At 42.4% G+C, this 18,885-nt stretch overlaps 1 protein-coding gene and 1 long non-coding RNA gene across 2 annotated transcripts in view; one reads left to right on the top strand and one right to left on the bottom strand.

The window, feature by feature from the left end:
- The first annotated feature begins 217 nt into the window (after positions 1-217).
- Positions 218-18,510, top strand: mirr (mirror). The gene is made up of 6 exons (XM_066282542.1): positions 218-930; positions 7,446-7,647; positions 7,707-7,822; positions 10,781-10,890; positions 16,274-16,578; positions 16,715-18,510. Exons 1-6 carry the CDS (start codon positions 892-894, stop codon positions 17,353-17,355), a joined length of 1,413 nt encoding a protein of 470 aa, XP_066138639.1. The 5' UTR covers positions 218-891; the 3' UTR covers positions 17,356-18,510.
- Positions 1,935-18,885, bottom strand: part of LOC136339360 (uncharacterized) — a 28,337-nt gene continuing 11,386 nt past the window's right edge. The window contains exons 2-3 of the long non-coding RNA XR_010732134.1: positions 2,901-2,972; positions 1,935-2,789 (exon numbers count right to left, since the gene is read on the bottom strand). This is a non-coding gene — a long non-coding RNA (uncharacterized lncRNA). The remainder of the gene's footprint in view (positions 2,790-2,900; positions 2,973-18,885) is intronic.

Raw genomic sequence — 18,885 nt, 5'->3', positions numbered from 1 at the left:
AAGCGTGTCGCGTGTGTTCGCGACTCGCTCTTGCCTGTAGAGTCGCTGTAGCTCTATCGCTGTCGCCCATTGGGCGACACGAAGGGGCGGGCCCGCACCTCATCAATCGTTCCACCGGCGGTGGGGGGCAGAAAAAACCCGCCCCGTGCCGAAAAGAAGTAGGGCTGGATTTTTGTGGTGGTGGCGGTAGGGGAGTACGTCGTCGCACGGCAAAAATGCAACCTCGTCAGTAGTCGAGAAAGACTTGTCGCTCCCCGCCGCCGTCGCCGCCGCCGCTTTTTTCTCGATTCGATATCGTCGTCGGACCGCGCACACAATTTGTCGTTCCAGTTAAAAGAATCCCGTGACATCGGTAGTCGCGAAGTGACGCCAGCAAAAAGAGGACGATTTAACCACCACAACGGGGACGCGTCCTCGTCAACATCATAGAGCCGATCCGTCGGAGGCTCCCTTCCCTCCCCCGCCCCCTATCCCCCCGCGGTGGGTGGAGCCGATCAACAACGGTGGCAAAAATTTGCGGTTAGACGAAAGAAGTACGCTACCGGGTAATTTACCTGACGATCGAGCTTCTGAATTTTACATCGCGACTACATCATTACGGCCACGTGTGGCGACGTTTCGGAACCGCGCGCGTGTGTTACTTAAGTCATGTGATTGAAAGACATTGTGCAACAACGCAACGACCATAACAAACAACCCAAAGTGTCCTCACCAGTGCGTTTCTTTTCCACGTTTTCGGTGGTGCCAGAGGAGGAACTCACCGCAGGTCGGCCGCCGCTATCCAGGAAGTAGTGCGACCACCGCAGCCCGTTCTGGACCAATAACGGGAAGGGCGCTATTGCCATGTTTCTCGGAGCAGACGGGCACTAAGAAAAGGGCCGCTGGGACACTATGTCCCAGTTTGGATTCAGGGCATCTCCGAGTACTCAGGTGGGTACCAATCAAAAGAAAAAATTATCCATATAGGTTCGTTTTTCCAAATGGCCCTCCCTTAAATCAAGTCCATACTTGACTTGTACTGTGCGTCAAGTCGGAAAATAATTACTTAATTAAACCCTCTACCAATCTTTAGCAAATCTGTAAAAAAAAAACATTTTAATAAAACTTGTCACATGTTTGTTAAATCTGCTCAATGTTAATCAGCTTCCTTCAACTGAAAGCTGACTTTGCTTTAATAACCGTTAGTTAAATACGATTAAGTCTCTCCACCTAATCTAATCACTCCCTGACTATCTATACTTGATTTAAATGCTCAAACTACTTAGGTGTTCATGTAGTATTCTTAAATATGTAAAAAGTCAGTTTAACGAATCGTCCATCAAATTTCTCTGTCTCGTTGTAATAATTACACTTTGAATCACTCTAGCCATGGCAATAACATTTGTCAGCTCTGCTTCATCGTAAATCGAATTCCTCAAACCGATTTATTAAATTAATCGGAGATTAAATTAAGGGTCAACTACTTCCTAGTTAAATCCTCGTAAAAAATCTCTTTGAAACTGTTTATTAAATCGTCTTACATCACTCTTGTAAAACTAATGTGTTAATAAAACTTATGATACACGTTTTGAGAATTAAACATTTGATTAAATGTTTTATAAAACAACTAATTAATGTCTTTAAGACTAGCTTTAATGACTACTCAAACCAACAGTTGGTTGATGTAAACATTCGACTTAACGTGATTAAGAGCGTACATCTAAAAAAGAATACACGGTAATGTTTAAACTAAGTTAAGTAAGTATAAATTTGTTTATTAAATTGCCTAAATCAAGTTAGGAGATCACATTAATAAACCATCAGCGATAGGTTTTGTGATTTAAAAAAATATTAATTTGATTGATTTATTAAATGCCTGTTAAACCACTTTGTTTATGTAAACAGTGATTTAATAAAAATAATTTATTAAATTTCTGACTACATTGGTGGCAAAAATTTACCTGAACACATGACAACTTCATCTAAAAGTATCCCTAATTCAGTGGTGTATGGCGTACATGGATTTTGATCGTTTCCATGGCATCGAGTGTTGAAACTTATGTTTTAATTATCGTATATGTATAATCGTTATCGTTTTAGAAATTATTTTAATACGACGTTAATCTCTGAGAAGCGATAGCAAAAATTTCGGTTTTATCATCATGTATCAGCGTCATCTCAAACGATAGTGTCGGAAACGAAGGGAGACGACACAACCCTCAAACCTCGTTAATGTGGTACTTACAGAGCCCTTTGAGATGTGTTTTTTTATCGCAATTCTTTCACAGATTTCTGAGCTACCACCTAAAACTTAGAAAAGTTTACGATATCTTGATTTATAATGTCAGACGAATTAAACTTTAATTAAGTTGAAATAAATCGTTTATTACTTACTGACCCGCTGAGGTTAAATTCTTATATGAAATCTATTTAATCCCCCGTAAATCCGCGATTAAATTGTGTTGAAAACATCGCAAATTCAATGTCATAGTTGTTTAATAACACATGGGTTATTGATTCGCCTAATTGAAGGTAATTAGAGTTCAATCGCCTCCGATTCTCTAAGGTTGATTCCGGGATCAAGTTATATATCTGGATTGATCACTTTTACCTGTTTATACCTGATACTTAAAGAACTCGAACTAAATTTACAGTTTGTTGATGATGCGAAAAACTTAAATTTTTCCCACACTCGATTTATTTAAATCGTGAATTCAAGTCAATCCACTTTAAAAATTCAAACTGAATCCATTAACATTTTATAAATCACGTAGTATGACTATTTCAGTTGTCTCCCTTGTCAGCTTTTCCTGAAAAAATTCAGATCAAAAATGACATTTAATTTGGGAATTTTGCGGAAGCAAAAATGGCTCTAGTCGACAATAGCAGTTGCGGGCAAAGCTTGGAAATTAAAAGCTCACGTGATTTCGGTAGAACTCCTCTCGCTGGAACCGTTTGCTCTTCGGGTTCGTGGACTTCTGGCTAATCTCCATCTGGAAGGGAAGGAAAAGAAATAAATCTCGCATCCCATCCATCATCGCAATAAGCTACACGCTGGAGTATTAACCCACGTGTTATCGTCTAGGAAACAAAAATGTTTTATCATCATCAACCACTTGGGTGTCCCCTTAATTAGCTATAATGCGTGCAGGGAAATAAAACAACAATTATTCTTTGTTACGATAACCGCGCGTAAAACAATGCGAAAATACATTTAAACTATTTTGTGTTGGTGGTATAGACGAGCGGAGACCGATAGCACAGAATAACGAAAAATTACATTTGTTGAATATCGCAATCGACATTTTATCGAAATATCTTCGGGTAACCCAATGGAAGAGGAAATGCGAGATTTTAATTGCGCATCCGCCATTTTGACCAGTTTATATGTGCATTTCCCCTTGGTGACAAACTAGTTAAAGCTGCGTCGTTCGCTGCACTATCCTGACCCGTCGTTAGATCGCTTGTATCAATTAAAACACGCAGTTATTAAGGGAGTATTGAACACCCAAGTAGATGTCAATTACTCGTATTTGTTATTACTGTTGTATCGAAAACACTAATCGCTTCCTCGAAGCCACAATAAAGGCGTATTAACTCTGTTTTAATGTACTGTCAATGTGTCTGGTGCTTAATCTCTAATGTGTAACGTCACGCATGTTCAGGTAAGTTTTCGACGTTGGTTATGCGGTGCCGTGGTCGGTACGTTTGAAGCCGATCGAGTACCGCAAGATAAGTAAATAATATGCAATGTTGCGAATGCGTTGCCATTTCCTTTTCGGGTCGCGTTACAACCCAGCAAAGTGTCGGAATTTAGTGTTTACAGCAGCAGCCTTTATCGCATTTCAAATAATGTTTGTGTAAACTTAACGCGGTCGCACGCCTTTGGCAACTCATTAAACCTCCCCTTCCAAACGGATTGTCTCCTTCTCTCTCGCGCACTTTAAAAAGGCAGTTGTGTAAATCTCTCTTAATGCCATCGACAAATAAATCTCACTCATGCTTTTAATAAGCTTACGGTATTGGCAAATAAAAGGTGGACCACACCGGTAAAGAGGGTAATACGAGCACAATGGGAACCATACAGGGGGTGCGCAAAAGCTCTCTCCGATTCCTCGGCGTTCGTTTTAACATTATAAGTATGTAAGGCACGTAAAATTTCGCAATTTTCCCGTATACGGGCGTGTTAACACCTTGCAAACTAAGTGCTGCTGATAAATTCCTTGTTATTGCCTATTAACGGTTTAGGTACTCACTTTTCACTTAGAGGCCTGTAATGGCTGCATGAGATAATTCGCTTTTGCGGCGGCTTTATGGTAACCGAATTAGGCGTTGTTTGCTGGTTTTAAACAAAGAGGAGAACCTAAAGGCGAATAGCATCGATGGGGCTTAAAATCGCATATTATTAGGCAATAATTGACGTATTAGACGCGATTTTTCTGGCTATGGCCCGGAAATCTGTAAACGTGTCAATATCTGAAAAATGCATCAGATGCAGATTTTAGGATACCTAATTCGTTGGGCGAGTTATCGGATTGCTGAACAATTTATTTCGACGTTTTTACAACTTATTGTCCCGTTAAATCGTTAATTTTTCATTTAATTAAATCCGTTATTTATGCGATTTAAACTAATGCTGGATGAGCTATTTGAGCTTGCTCATTTCATAAATCCCACACGTATTGAGCAGCCGCACGGAACATTAGAAAATTTAACATGATTTAAAGCCGAAAATGTCCCCTTTTTTTTTTTAAATCGCTGTTCCCTAGATTGTACAAGCGTCCTCGCGCAATGGGAATGTGTCCAAAAGCGTATTTTTGAGTGGATAAACGTAAGCAGGTACCCCTCTGCCAATGAGCGCTTGCGATGCCTCGTTAAACAAAAAAGACGAGTCCCCTTTAAAAAGGCATTAAATCCAACAGTGGCAGCTGGTTCCGACCCCTATTTTTGGGGTGTTAGTGACGCCGAGTTAAACCCATCAAAATAAATATTAAATCGGTATAAATCTCCCTTTCTCTGTCTGACACCGCACCCCATTCTTCCCCTCAGCATACCGGGTGTCCGCGATAATTGTCGAAATTAATAAAATTTCATGCGCTGTAAACATTTATTTATTTTGTATTTTGCGTGAACGGCTGGCGCATAAAAATGACATAAAAACCGGGGATAAATCAATTATTTCCAAATAGGACAAAACGCTTCTCGTAATAAATACCGACCGTAAATTTCTGTATTTATATATTATATAGAGCCGGCTCCAAATTGCCAGATATACGTATATGTTTGTACCGACGAATAAATTGTATTTTTATTTCCATTTGTGCACTCTCATGCATCAGTGCATGATAAATCATGGATAATTATTCATTTACAACGTTGGCAATTTTAGAGAAAAAATGCAGTTTAAATCATCTTGAAATCGAAAAATGGTTGATTAAATACATTTTGTGTCTAATAAATTCATAAACGGTAAGTCACAACGTCGAATTCAGTTGAAAGGCGTATTGTGTTCTTGAATTATAAATTAAGACTTATTAAATTATTTCGATCCCTAAGTGAGTTCAGTCCAAATCGGTTAAAATATTATAAATCTTTCTTACATTAATTTCGTAAATTATTAAATTTGTCAAATAATTGAAGGATTAATTATTCGCGGTTCTAAATCGGAAGTGGTTTAAATAATTATTTATGGTCTTTTAAATTATTTTAATTCTTCCGAATTCCGTTCAGCAGGTCCGCTTGAATTTATTTTTGAAAATCGTTAAATTATTGTTGTTTAAATAAATCATCGTTCTAATAGTAAACTCGCCGTCGAAGCCGCTTGAATTATTTAATTTTAATTAAATCGCGAATACATATCTCAGAAAAACTGCTTACATTTCAAATTTAATAAGTCTTTGATTTAGTTAAATTTGCTTTCGGCATGAATCGTGACCTGCATGTTACGTGTAAACGTGAAAATTTTTAACCTAAGAAACAGTGACGACTCGTCGGGCGCCTATACTAGAAGGTAGTCCTTTTAAACATTTTTAAACCTGATGCAAGTGATTTTTTCGCTATTTCTAATGGAATTTCCTAACTATCGCCTGTCCAGCCCCCACGTCAAAGCCGCAGAATAATCTTTGTAATGCAGCTGCTGAACTAGTTCTTCATCTGGCGTTTCAATTACCACCTCTCGGCGATCTGAACTGTGGTTAATCGACACCTAAACCAGCCATAAATGTGTGTCAAGTACTGCTATTTTGTTGCAGACGCATAATCGTACCGTTTCTCTCTCGTATGGATTGTATAAGGAGAGTACCCTCAATAATGACACAAAGCTGTGCGTCTATGCATAATTCATAAGCGCACGTCTTACATATAGTCGAAAAAAAAACGCATAAAAGCGGGCAAATCTCGGCACATACCGAGAGTTTATAAAACATTAACCTGTCAATTCGAGGCCATAAATTGGGAACTCGATTTGTAATTAATTTTTTAAGCGGACTTTAATTATTTATTTATACATTTTAGGTTTTAATTACCTGCGAGTTTTTCTCTCCTGTGTCGACTCGTTTGTTGCCGAGATGTGAAGTGTGTAATTGAGACAAGTTTTTTCCGTGATTTTTGCCGACGGACGCCCCTGATTGATTATTATTAATAGAGAAATCGCGCGCACCAATGTCTGCCTTCTCTTAATAAGCTGCCCCGTTAAATAACCGAGATAATAAAAGACTTTTATAGATCATATTTGGCCTATTATGAAAGGATTTTTACTGCGCATTTACGGCCCATTCCAGATTATGGCGATATTAAAACAGATTTTTTTCCCAAGTAAATATGTGGGACATACGTTTAGTCCCAAGTTTATGCCCACTTGTGGGTCTAGCTTGAAACACGAAACCGGCCCTTTTAGGGGCGGGCACCTCGTCTCCCCCTGGAAATCGCTCCGCACCGCCGCTGTTCACCGAGGTGTACATATCTGCCATTACGAATGCGTCCGGACGCCCTTTTCGCCCTTATTTTAATGCGCCGTAAGACTCATAACTCCGTGACGCATCTGTCCTAAAATTCGGCGGTCTGTTAAATCGAATTACTTATTTAGTTCAGTCTTGCGAATGAGACCCGCTTAATAATGTATATTTTACCCTCGGCTCCGGTGCCATTTCCCACCTTTTTTTTTTTTACCTTTTTAAACACCCCTCGTGTAAAAAGACGTGACGTTGTTTGGCAATAAAGTGGACAGCAAAAACTATATTCTTTTACACGTTATCGAGTGTTTAATCTATTTTTCCGAAGGTCAAATTGTCACTTTTTCGACCCTACCGGGCCTTGGACAGGTACTCGAGCTCGGCAACGTAACCCGAACTAACCTGGACCGATCACAAATTGCCCCGATTGAAATCGATCGCGGGGGCATTTTTTGGACTGGCCGAAAATGACCTTAAGGTGGATCTCCCAGTATTAATTCTCTCCTTCTCTTTCAGAGTGCAGTATCGTCGGGTCCATCCCAGACATCTCCCCCACCATCCGGCATGGCTGTGACATCATCCGCCCCCACTCCTGGCACGCCTCCGACGCCTGCGCAACGCTGCTGTGATACCGGAAGGCCGATTTTCACCGATCCCATTACCGGACAAACCGTGTGCTCATGCCAGTACGAGTTGCTGGGCTACCAAAGGCTTGCGGGTGAGTTTCCACAGGTCTCGTAGAGCTAGAGGGTATTCACGCGGTGTGGTTTGTTGCAGGCGCAGGCGTTCCAGGGTTGCCAGCTTTAAGCATGTACAGCGCCCCCTATCCCGAAGGAATGGCGGCGTATTTTCCCGCGTTAGGAGCGGATCAGGCGCCGTTCTACACGTCTACGGTAAGCGTCGTTTACGTCGAAACGCACGAGGAACTCGTTCGTTTGATGAACTTTTGCGAACGTCCTGGTGATCCGGCCAGTGCTCATGCCACACCTCCCTGGGGCTTGCACTACATAAATTTCCATGTCCGTTGAAGTGTCGAAAAACAAAGGGCCACATATGCATTTAAACGAAACTCCGTGTCCGTTCGGGCGTCGCATCGTAAACTTTCCAGTTCCGGAAACTAAATTAAACAACCTTAGAGACTGCAACTCGAACATTATTCTCCATTTAATCTACAGGACACAACATTTGTCCTCTAATCCATTCGAAGTTGTAAACTACTCCGGGTGCACTGTTACGTTACCTCCAATGGACTAGTTTTAAAGTTAGTTCAACAGGATTAGTTCTATATGGTAAATTCGTATAGAGACCTACTGGTTACCACGCTCCCATCAGAAGGTAAAAACAAAGCCATTGTAGGCAATTAACTAATTGTCCGACACGGTTAATTAAAATACAGTAGTCGCTTTAGATGGGAGGACACCTTATACATTACAAGTCCATTCAAATATCAGATTTATCAGCCATTGTTTGAGTTCTAGTTACCACCTGAGGTGGGCAGTTTTACGAAGAAAAGCCCGTTTTGTGCCATCGGCTTAGTGCGGCACTGTTTCTCCGAGCACGCAATATTATAATACAAAACCGAATACATTAAAAAGAAATTACCATCTTAGACAGTATGGGATTAAGATCTCAGGTTCCGTAACAATATTAATTCTAATAATAATAACAATTCCGCAACTGTAAGTCGTTTTTCTAAATACACACATACACACACACACACACACACACGTACACATACACACACACATTTCTGAGAAATATTGTGGCTCATTATTTCGCTTCTGTGTGCGGGGTACCACCGTTGTGAACCGATTTTTTTCTGTTAACCTCAATTGCACCTGAGATAAAGATCTCGCTCGAATAACTTAACATTCTACTTATGTTAAACACGATATTAATTAGCGGAGATTTGAATGTAAAACAGTTCTAACAAATGTTTATTGCGGGTTTGTATGTTAATCTGTAAACCCACTAGTTTTGAAGGTGGCTCAGGTGACCGTACGCAAGGGGAAATGATAATGAAGTGCCCAGAAATCGTACGTCTCAGAGACATTGGTGAAGTCTCAGAAAGAGCGACGACAACGTCGTTCTCAATTTCGGAAATGACGATGTGAGCGGGTCCATCTATTTCTGAGATGGCACGTAACAGGTGTGACGATAACGGTGCGAACAAATCTCTCAGCTCTAGAAATAGCGATGAAATAGCTTTGACGACGATGAGCACAAATCTCATTTTTAGAAATAGTCATGAAGGTAGATCGCTGTGTTTCGGATTTATAACTTCTTAGGTCCGGAGATGGTAATTTGAACAGGTCTGTCACTCCACGCTGTGATGTAAACAGACTAGTCCGGTGACGCAATACCAGAAACGGCCGTGTAAACACAACTTTCAAATCTAGCCATAGCGATGTAAACCAATTGGTTGTTTTCCTGAAGTGGCAACGTGCAGCGATGTGAGCAAAGGTTCAGATACACCAATGTAAAGAGACCTCTCCGTTCCAGAGACAACGATGTAAACATGTCTTGCAGTTGTAGAAACAGCCACTTCGCGGGTCCAGGTCCAATGATGTACACACCTTTCCCATTTCCATAAATGACGATGCAAATTAGGCAATTTTGGAGACTGAGAAGAAATTTATACGTATAGCCATTAAATAGATCACCGAGTTAAAGAGGTGCGCATTCATTTAGGACCTCTTCTTTTCTTCGCTTCGAATTTGTGCGGATCGGTTAAAACCTTCTGAAGTGGACTGGTCTTGGGCGAAAATCTTCAATATTTGGAGTCAACCTGCACTGGCCTTCAGATGTTTTATACAGAGGAGACCAGGATCACGCGTAAATTCGTTAAAAATCGAAGGAAATTGTCACATAAAATATTTCAGAATTTCTCGAAAACTAGACGTCATAACATACACGGGGTTCTACGTGGAAAAAATGAAGAAGTACATTTACATACTACGGGGGTCACCACGTACACCTAGCTCCAACGTCAAAAAATGCACAATAAAAAAATATTTCAGGTGTGCAAGCATTTTGATAAAAATATTTCCTTCAATTTTTAACTAATTTATGCGGGACTTTTGGTTCTCCATGTACGTAAAATCCCTCACAGAAGAATACCCTGACATTTGGTCCCTCCTTGATTTCTGAGAAGAGGTTGCTTTAGGCTTTTGGTAGCCTCACTGATCTACTCTGAGTTGGAGGGAATTCACGGCGGGTAGTCGAAGGGGGATTTCTGTCATGCGGTGAACTCATCGAAGTTAACCGAGGCACCACCACTGGGCTTTGACACGTGCGCATTGGGAATTTTAGCAATTTTAAGTCAGTGGCGTGGCTCACATCTCGGCAACCCGAGAACAAATTTCGTTAAAAAATAGATGAAATTAATCGCTCTACGAGCCCCACGAACCTGAACTGGGCATTTTACTTTACCTCTCCTTCACTTGCCGAGACATGCTGTAACTTTTATGTTGTTTAATGCTCGAATTTGAATAGTTAGCCATTGAAAATTGCTATTGAGGCTTGTAAAGCACGAGGAATTCAGTGGCGTAGGTGGTCATGGCGCGCAGTTCGAAAATTAAAATACGTTTCCTGTCCAAGTTGCCTTATTTGGTGCGATATTAAGCATCGTTTGTAACGTAAAATGGAGAGTATCTTACGCCACTTATAGGCACTTATCCGGTGGCCCTCCCCAAGGCAAACGAACTACAAAAATAAGCCGTCAAGCCTTTTGTTGTGCGGTAACAAGGCTGCGTGATTAATATAACCAGGCTTAATGAAGTTACACATTCGTGGGCTGCTCTCTCCAATCCTGATTTATGACTTAAATTTCAATTGTTATTTTGTTGCAGGCAGCGGGACTGGAATTGAAGGAAAACCTGGCGGCGGGTGCAGCAGGGTGGCCGTACCCCTCCGTGTACCACCCCTACGACACTGCGTTCGCGGGCTATCCCTTCAACGGGTAAGTTCGCACCATCCTTCTCCATTACTGAGGCCATTTTTCACTCGTGATTGATCCAGCCTTAAGGTCACCACGGGACAATCCCGAGTGCGGTTAAGTCTTTTAGGAAGGACGTACGTCATTTATTATTTAGCGCGATAATGGACATTACACACTCCCTCCCTATTAGAGATATGGGGCTTAGGAAAAAGAAACGTTCGGGGGGTGCGAAAATGTTTCTCTTCGATGAATAAGTCATCCGCTTTTGGGCCTCACATTAAGCCGTTTTGGGAAGTGTCCATTCACACCTCATATTTACATTCGAAAAGACAATACGCTCATCAAGTGTAATGTGAACGCAGCCTTGCATTTATTAAAGAAAAAAACGCCTGACGGGGCTATTTACAACTTCCGATCACGCGTCGCTAATAACACATAATATAGGAGGGTATTGCCACCGATGGAATATTATGGAAACTGGGACGGGCTGCAGTAATTTTTAACGTAACGGGTCTATGCAGTAGGTCTCTAATACCGTAACAGCTGTCCGAAAAAGGTTGTAGAGTCCAAAGGAAATGGTGGACACTTCCGACTTGTCACTTTGCATAACAACAAGGAGTATCGCTCATGTTTATACACTTAACAGTTGTCCATTGATTTATTTGTCATGGCTGCTTAAGCAGATAGAGATCTTTCAGTTGGTAATTTGGCAAATGCGAGTTGGGGTACTCGAAGAGTGAACTCAAGTTGAGTAATTTACCAACCAGAAATGGTGTTTCGTGAAATATAAACGTGCACTTCTAAGGGAGTTTCCCTTTAATGATGCTGATCAGTTTATTCCCGTGACTTTTCGATAAGAATCGCAAGTGAGATTCGACTGTTCGTCCAATCCCCGCGGGTATCGCCCGCCTCGAATTAAAGAGACTTTTTACTTTAACTTTTGCCTTTAAACTTGTGCCTTTTCCTCTAACTGAGGCCCTAATTTCTCATAAAATGACTGAAATCTGTAAGTGGTCTCCTACGCAGAAAGCAGTGGCGCAAACTACCTTTGTCCCAGGGTTCCACGAGACTTCACAAAAAAACATTTCGAAACCCTTCACGGACACGCAAATGGTTTTGGTCCTTCGACCGATTCTGGAGTTTAGAGTCTAATGGTGGTTTCCAAACGGAGTGTCATTTCGTTCGGTGCCTTTAATGCAACATCGCATGTGCTGAACACTGTTCACTTCCTGCGTTTCTACGGGAAACTCATGTGAATTTCACCTCTTGTGAGTTTGGCTTCCCTTCAAAGCAGAGGATGAAAAGTGGTTCCTATACGAGTGATTCCGGACTGCGGAGGTTGGTGGTGGTTTGCACGTCAAAGTTCTTGTTCCGGGAGACGGTGAAAATTGAGTAGGATTTTTTATTCATTCGGCGACTTTCTGCAATTGAGTTCTGGCTTTGAGTCTCTCGCGGTGGGGAAACTTTGACAGGGCACTCTCTCCCGTTGGCGCTCGGGGTTTCCACCACCGTGAGACTTTAACTACGGGTTTTCTTAGAACAACCGTAAGGCATTTCTTCCCTGTTTGTACGCTCGATCTTCCGTTTTTTTCGCCTCTTCCATCCGTTTACATTATCGTGAGTATCTCTTCCGCATAATTTGCAATCAAGATCAATTTCCCCATTCTTGCAACCATTTCCTTTATTACATTTGCTGGCATCAATTCTCGTCCCATCGTCGCGTTAAATATTTCTTTTTTTTTTTTTTTTGATCAGCTTCTACAAGAAATTCCTGTGTAAGGGTGGGCTTTTTCAGAGGATTGGAGGATTTAAAGTGATTTTCGATTCACCGATTATATAACTTCATCTGCGATAAACCTGCACTGGTGCGACCCAGTTTACTGTCGAATTTTTTAGCTTCGAGACGTTGATCACATGGCACCGTGAGTGAAATCCAGAAAAAAATCAAGGTGAAAAGCACAAAAGCGACTTTTCCCACACACAATTGGGCTCAGGTGGCGACGTACAAGTTTCCAGCGAATTTCCTTTTTTTACGTAAGTACGAGCTTAAGGTCGGCAACGAGGGGAGCGAGGGGCAGCATCGAAAACATTCCGTTTCGCGGAAAGAGCCGTCCGATAACCCGGCTCCCTGACCCGCTAAAATTTATGGATATTTATTAAAATATTATTTCAATTAGTAAGAGTAATTCGGATTCATAAATATCGGACGTGCGTATATCGCGTCCAGAGGATGCATAAATCATGACAGTTCAGAATGTGAGGCAAACATCTGTTAAGAGAACTGGTCGCCGATATTTAGCACCGATAAAGCGGTAGAATTTTAATTGACCCGACGAGGGCTAGTGATTTGATTATGAAGTGTTTTGCTCCGAAGAGATATCATTCATCTCCGAGGCTAACTAAGGTCTAACTCTAACTTGGGGAAAAACAACGGCGACGCCGACATCCATCCCACTTTTAGCAAAAGTCTCCCCTGGGAGGGCGGGCTGTCAACTTCCGCTGAATAATACATCAGATTATATAGTTATAATTGAAACTGCGACCTCTGGGAGCTGATGCCATTATTTCCATTTACACTTATTGTTCGAGGGGGATAAGCCCCCAGCAGGGATTTTACAGGGCTGGGGGATCAGCCTCGAGATCTTTACACTCGCCAGGTTTTAATAAAGATTGATTTAAATTGCCTCCTCTAGCTTATTCTGGTGAGGAATGTGCTGCGTCGCTAATCTCTCGCCGATGTCTCCAGTGAGTTCTTGTGGTCCGGATGACTTCCGAAGAGTTGTCCCGTAAGTTTTCGCCCGCTTCCGCGATTGATCTCATCCGGGACTCCCCCCAATCTGAAGGTGACCTAATAGTTCGTGATGACGCCGAGCTTCCCATTCTTCGTCCGGAACGTGAATTCCTGCGCCATCCGCACTTCATTCTGTATGCGGATCTGTCGCCGGCTGTGCGCCGTAACGTTCCTACCTCCTTCAACGGGAACGTCAAAGAGGAAACGTTACTCGGTACCGCTCCGGTAATCATTCATAAACTGTCCTCCATTGTGTTAAACCGATGTTTTCGAAAATAAACGCTGGTTAATTAGTTGAAAACTTGGAAAAACGCCCAACGTCGGGCTGTTCAAAGAATGCATTATTACCGTGATTGATTTCCCTAATACAATGCTGCCCAAAAACAATGCGCCATTGTTGTTTTACATCTTATTATGTAGTGGATTTTTTCGCGTCATAATCGCGATTTAATGGGACGATTTTTCTGAAGGTCCCATGCCTGATCCATCATGGCCGTATGCAGAACGGGTTGCGACCCATTCAAGCAGAAAACCCCGATGCATGTCCCAGCTGTCGGCCATTAAGAGGAATGCCATCCACGTACCTTAGGCGCAATAATTAAGATTGCAATTTAATTGGTTTGAGCGACGAGGAGAGAGGGCCCTCCTTGTCGGGCTGGATATTAAAATGCTGTCTTGTTCGTCTCCGGAGAGCTTAAACACCAGAAAAATTTGCTGACGTTTTTGACAAAGCGGCAGATGTGACTGATTTGCACGTAGGGGTCGTTAATATTAAAACGGATCTGTCTCGGTGTTTATGAAAAAGTCAGCGCAATCTGCGTGATAGAGGCTTTGTACGGAGTCCCGCACGGAGGGACAGAATCGATATGTGCAAAACGTATAAGGGGCAATTAGATCATCGATGAATGGACGTCCTCCCAAAAAGCAACTCGAGAACGTGACAGACCGCAAACAATAAAGTCATTGATTAAAGATTTAAAACTGTCAATTAAGTCGGAATTAATTGAAAATATGTGATAAGCCTCGGCTAATTACACGATTAGATTGTTTCGTAAACACACCAATGAATGGGTGCTCCTAATAATGGCCATGCCGCACAAGACGCCCATATATTCCGCATTATACCCGGTGTCCCAGTAATCGCAGGATATTATCGATGTACAGGTTGGCGACTTCGAACGTGCCAACTCGGCTTCCGCTTCCACGTTACGATTCAGCATATTTAATGATTCGGAAAAGAACTGATCACGAAACGGTTATTAGGTAACTGTTTCTCATTGCGCAATCTACATAAGTCGTCCATGTGAGAACCGTCATTGACAAATAAATTCAAAGTTATCGGTTTCGTAAATGCGGCAAGAGAGCAGCCGGTGAGAAATCACGAAAGGTGCACGGTCCCAGTTACCATCGGTGATACAACAATGGGACAATAAGATAAATGCAAATCGAGGACTAATAATTATTGTAATCTTGTCTGGAAAAGGTCGAGGCATGATTGGGGGGGACTCCCCGCAAGTGAATTTTCTAGCGGACTGACCTGAACTGACGCAAGACGATATTCCTCATTTTTCCATTAGATCGCTCTTGAATTGATCTGTACTAACCTCAGAGGAAGATTTTCACGAAATCAGCTGGACTATTCTTGAACTAACTCACGTAGGCAGCAATTCGAACTCGCAAACCAAACTGAGGGGACGTTTTGAGGAAATCCCATCAAACCTAAACTGCTTTAGGTTAATTTGAATTGACCATTTCTGTACTGAACATGAATCCCCACAGGAGGATATTTGGACGATTTGAATAGACTAACCAGAACTTATCCTTTAGAGGAAAATTTTGGGGGTTTCATAAGATTAACCCGCACTTCCCACGAGAGGACTAGGGTTCTCAATAATCCGAATCGATCAGTCTTAGGGGAATATTTCTGATCTGCAGAATTTTGAATGTCCCCGTTGACAGTTTTTTGCCTCACGCTGTAGAAGCTATAAATTGTCCAGTCCACAACGATAAATTAGCGATTGGATTCGTCATAGGGCACTTTTCTGGTCGCTGCATCTATTCCATTATGTAAACGTGTTTTATTGGTTTCATTTCGGCCTCACACAACGACACATTTACTATTCAGCGCAGAATTGCTGTTTCGGGGAGTTTTGCCATTTGGCAACTTTAACTAAATATTGCAGAAACGGCTAAAACGAAACTGCGAAACCAATGCGACATCTCCAGCCAAACGTTTCGGGATTGGTGGTAGCGAGTTCGAACCCTGAAGTTTCATTTTTACGAACGGCAAAGCTAATTTATGCCCGGCTAACGAGTTCCACCTTGTGCTAGATTCGAGTTTTCTAGGTCTAGGCAAAGTTCGCTAGCAAAACGCACATATAACATGGGGACGGTGTGGCAACAAAAACACCCCAATCCGGCCAAAGTGGCCGCTTATTAAATCGCGATGCAGGAAATAATAACTCAACCCTTCCGAATGTATAAATATCCGTCGTGTTGCCATAGAGATTGCTATTCGACAATTCGGAAGGGCGAATCGCTTTCGCATCGCCGCTTTCCAATCCTGATTTAGACGCAGGGACGTACTCAAGGGCCTTTTTTCGATTGTTGCAGATACGCGATGGACTTGAACGGGGCAAGGCGGAAAAATGCCACCCGCGAGACTACCAGCACTCTTAAGGCGTGGCTCAACGAGCACAAGAAGAACCCCTACCCCACCAAGGGTGAGAAAATCATGCTGGCCATCATCACCAAGATGACGCTGACGCAAGTGTCCACGTGGTTCGCCAATGCTCGTCGAAGGCTGAAGAAGGAGAACAAGATGACGTGGGAACCGAGGAACAGGGTCGAAGACGATGACAATAATAACGACGATGATGACCAGGACCATAAGAGCAACGATGGAAAAGACATCTTAGGTATGTAGTTTTTACTGCCGTGAAATATCGATGATACGTCCACAATCTGAAATTTGTTACATACTTTTAGACCTAGTGCAAGTCGTCCGCATTAGTTGTCGTACACTCTGTATGTAATTTTCCAATTATCTTATAGACTCGAAAGATTCTGGCACTGCCTCAAGTGAAGACGGCGACAGACAGCCTCACTCGCGCCTGGCCGCCGACACGCCCTCGGAATGGAGCGAGTCGAGACCGGACAGCGGTCCGGATAGCCCCGAAATCTACGAACGGCCTCCCCACCCCGCTTTCCTGCCCCCCAGATCATCGGCCAGTCCCTCGCAGATGAGTCAAAGCGCCACCACTAAACCGCGAATCTGGAGCTTGGCGGACATGGCTTCAAAAGAAACCAACGACCCTTCCCCGGGCTCCACCTTTACCACCAGCAGATTGATGGCTCCTCTGGGCAGCCGTCTTCCCCCTCCGGGGCTGCACACCTCCCCTTACGCGCGCCCCCACGATTTCTACCGTTCTTTGTACGGACCTGCTGCGCAGCACCTCCAAGGAGGGCCTGGAGAATCCAACCTGCTGGAGACCTACCAGAGGACTCTAGCGGCGCAGCAGAATGCTCTGAAGTCGAGTTTGGCGGGCAGCACTTCCTCCTCATCAGCCAGTGGCGTTCCCTTGGGGCTGACCACTCACCCCTCCCGGATGTCTCCGTCGTCCACCACGAGCTCCATGAGCTCAGCAGGAGGCGGCGAGAGCCCCATCAAACCAGTGGCATTGAACAAGGTTTGATGAAGTGTTTCGAGTTTTTGTTGACTCTGTGGTTATGTCTATATCTACCTCTGTGTTGAAGTTTTTTTTTTCGAGGACGTGGAAATGCGGGATTTAGGTTCGAAACATGCAAAAAAGACCAAATTGGACAATACTATATTATTAAATATTTTAGATAAGTAAATTCTCGGACGCCTTTGACTTTCTTCATCGTTGACGTGCTGTACTATATGTGATATATATTATGCCTATGCAGTGTGTCAGAAATTCGAGGTACAAATGAGCTCATCGGCGCGAATTGCATCCAAAGGAATTGAGGATTAATAACGACCTTATTATTTGTAAGATGGCAGACCTTTAGAAACACAATTTTTCGAACAAACACACACCTTACATCCGAAATAAAAACGTTTAAGATTATGCAGGGTACAGTCGAAATCGTCACATTAGACGTGCTTAACTTGGATGCACTGTACACTCACATTCGTTATATAATTTTTGGAAATGGTTGCCTCGCCAAGTGAAGCGCTGCAATCTTGAAAATGCGTCCGTTTAATCCCTCAACTAACACTTTTCTAGGTTCTATTTAATTGGTCCTAGAATTTCGGACACCCTGTATAAATTTGGTCGTCTTTTGTTCCTTTGCATTCTCGTTTGGCGCCCTTAAGTGTGCTGTCACGGGGGGTGGTTTTCAGCCTCAGAACACATAAATGTGCAATAAATAAGCCTTAAAAAACGCCTGAAAGCCATCCCCCCACTCTCCGTGCTTTGAACCCTGAGTTTGTACATAAAAGTGCTTCGCCCTCCGCTGGGGTGAAGTGCAAAAATTTTATTTTGTATTATTGTATCTATATGTAAATGTAACTAATATTAAACCCAGATGCGTAGGTGTAGCTAGAGCATTATTATGTATTTAAAAAAGCTGCTATTATACTAAATAGGTCGTGTAATGATGAAACAGTATCGAATAAAGAATAATCTGTGGAACCTTCTAGAAGATTCTAGAGGAGCGCAAAAACCAAGTGTTCTAGGTTACGTTGTTCTCCCATTTACATTATTGTTCTCCCCCTCTGTTTTTCGGTTTCCAAACATATCGAATATATGCATAGAACATCAATTGTTGACAGTCATGTGTAACATATGCTGCAATAAATATATCGAACATTATTTAAAATACGTCTAGTGTTTTCTTTAACGCACATGGTCCGCCCCTAAAGGCTCATTGATCTGACACTTCTTTCCGTTGTCAATAAATAGTTTCCGATATTATAAAAGGAGAGGTGTTCCGCCACTGCTAATTACGTAAGATATTAGCCGTGAGCCTGGCCTGACTTCGAGAAAAATAGGAATTACCATAGTTCGAAAATCATGGACAATCGATATTTAGAAATTACATATTGTCCGAAAAGTCTCTAAATGATTCACGAGGGATTTTTCCATATTTTTATTTGTGTTTGCCTGAAAAATCTACCTCAACAAATGACTGTCGATGTTTCTGGGAATCGGGGAGGGAAAGCGGGGGCGCAGCAGCCTCGCTAAACAATAACCAAT

Source organism: Euwallacea fornicatus, chromosome 5, assembly GCF_040115645.1.
Source record: "Euwallacea fornicatus isolate EFF26 chromosome 5, ASM4011564v1, whole genome shotgun sequence".
In the NCBI taxonomy this organism is placed as follows: domain Eukaryota; kingdom Metazoa; phylum Arthropoda; class Insecta; order Coleoptera; family Curculionidae; genus Euwallacea; species Euwallacea fornicatus.
Note: the sequence above shows the minus strand (reverse complement) of the source record. Positions and strands in the feature narration are given on the sequence as shown.

Coding starts and splice junctions, on each gene's coding strand:
- mirr (XM_066282542.1), top strand. CDS start 892: ATGTCCCAGTTTGGATTCAGGGCATCTCCGAGTACTCAG. Junction 7,648..7,706: donor GGGCTACCAAAGGCTTGCGG/GTGAGTTTCCAC, acceptor GGTTTGTTGCAG/GCGCAGGCGTTCCAGGGTTG. Junction 16,579..16,714: donor CGATGGAAAAGACATCTTAG/GTATGTAGTTTT, acceptor ATTATCTTATAG/ACTCGAAAGATTCTGGCACT.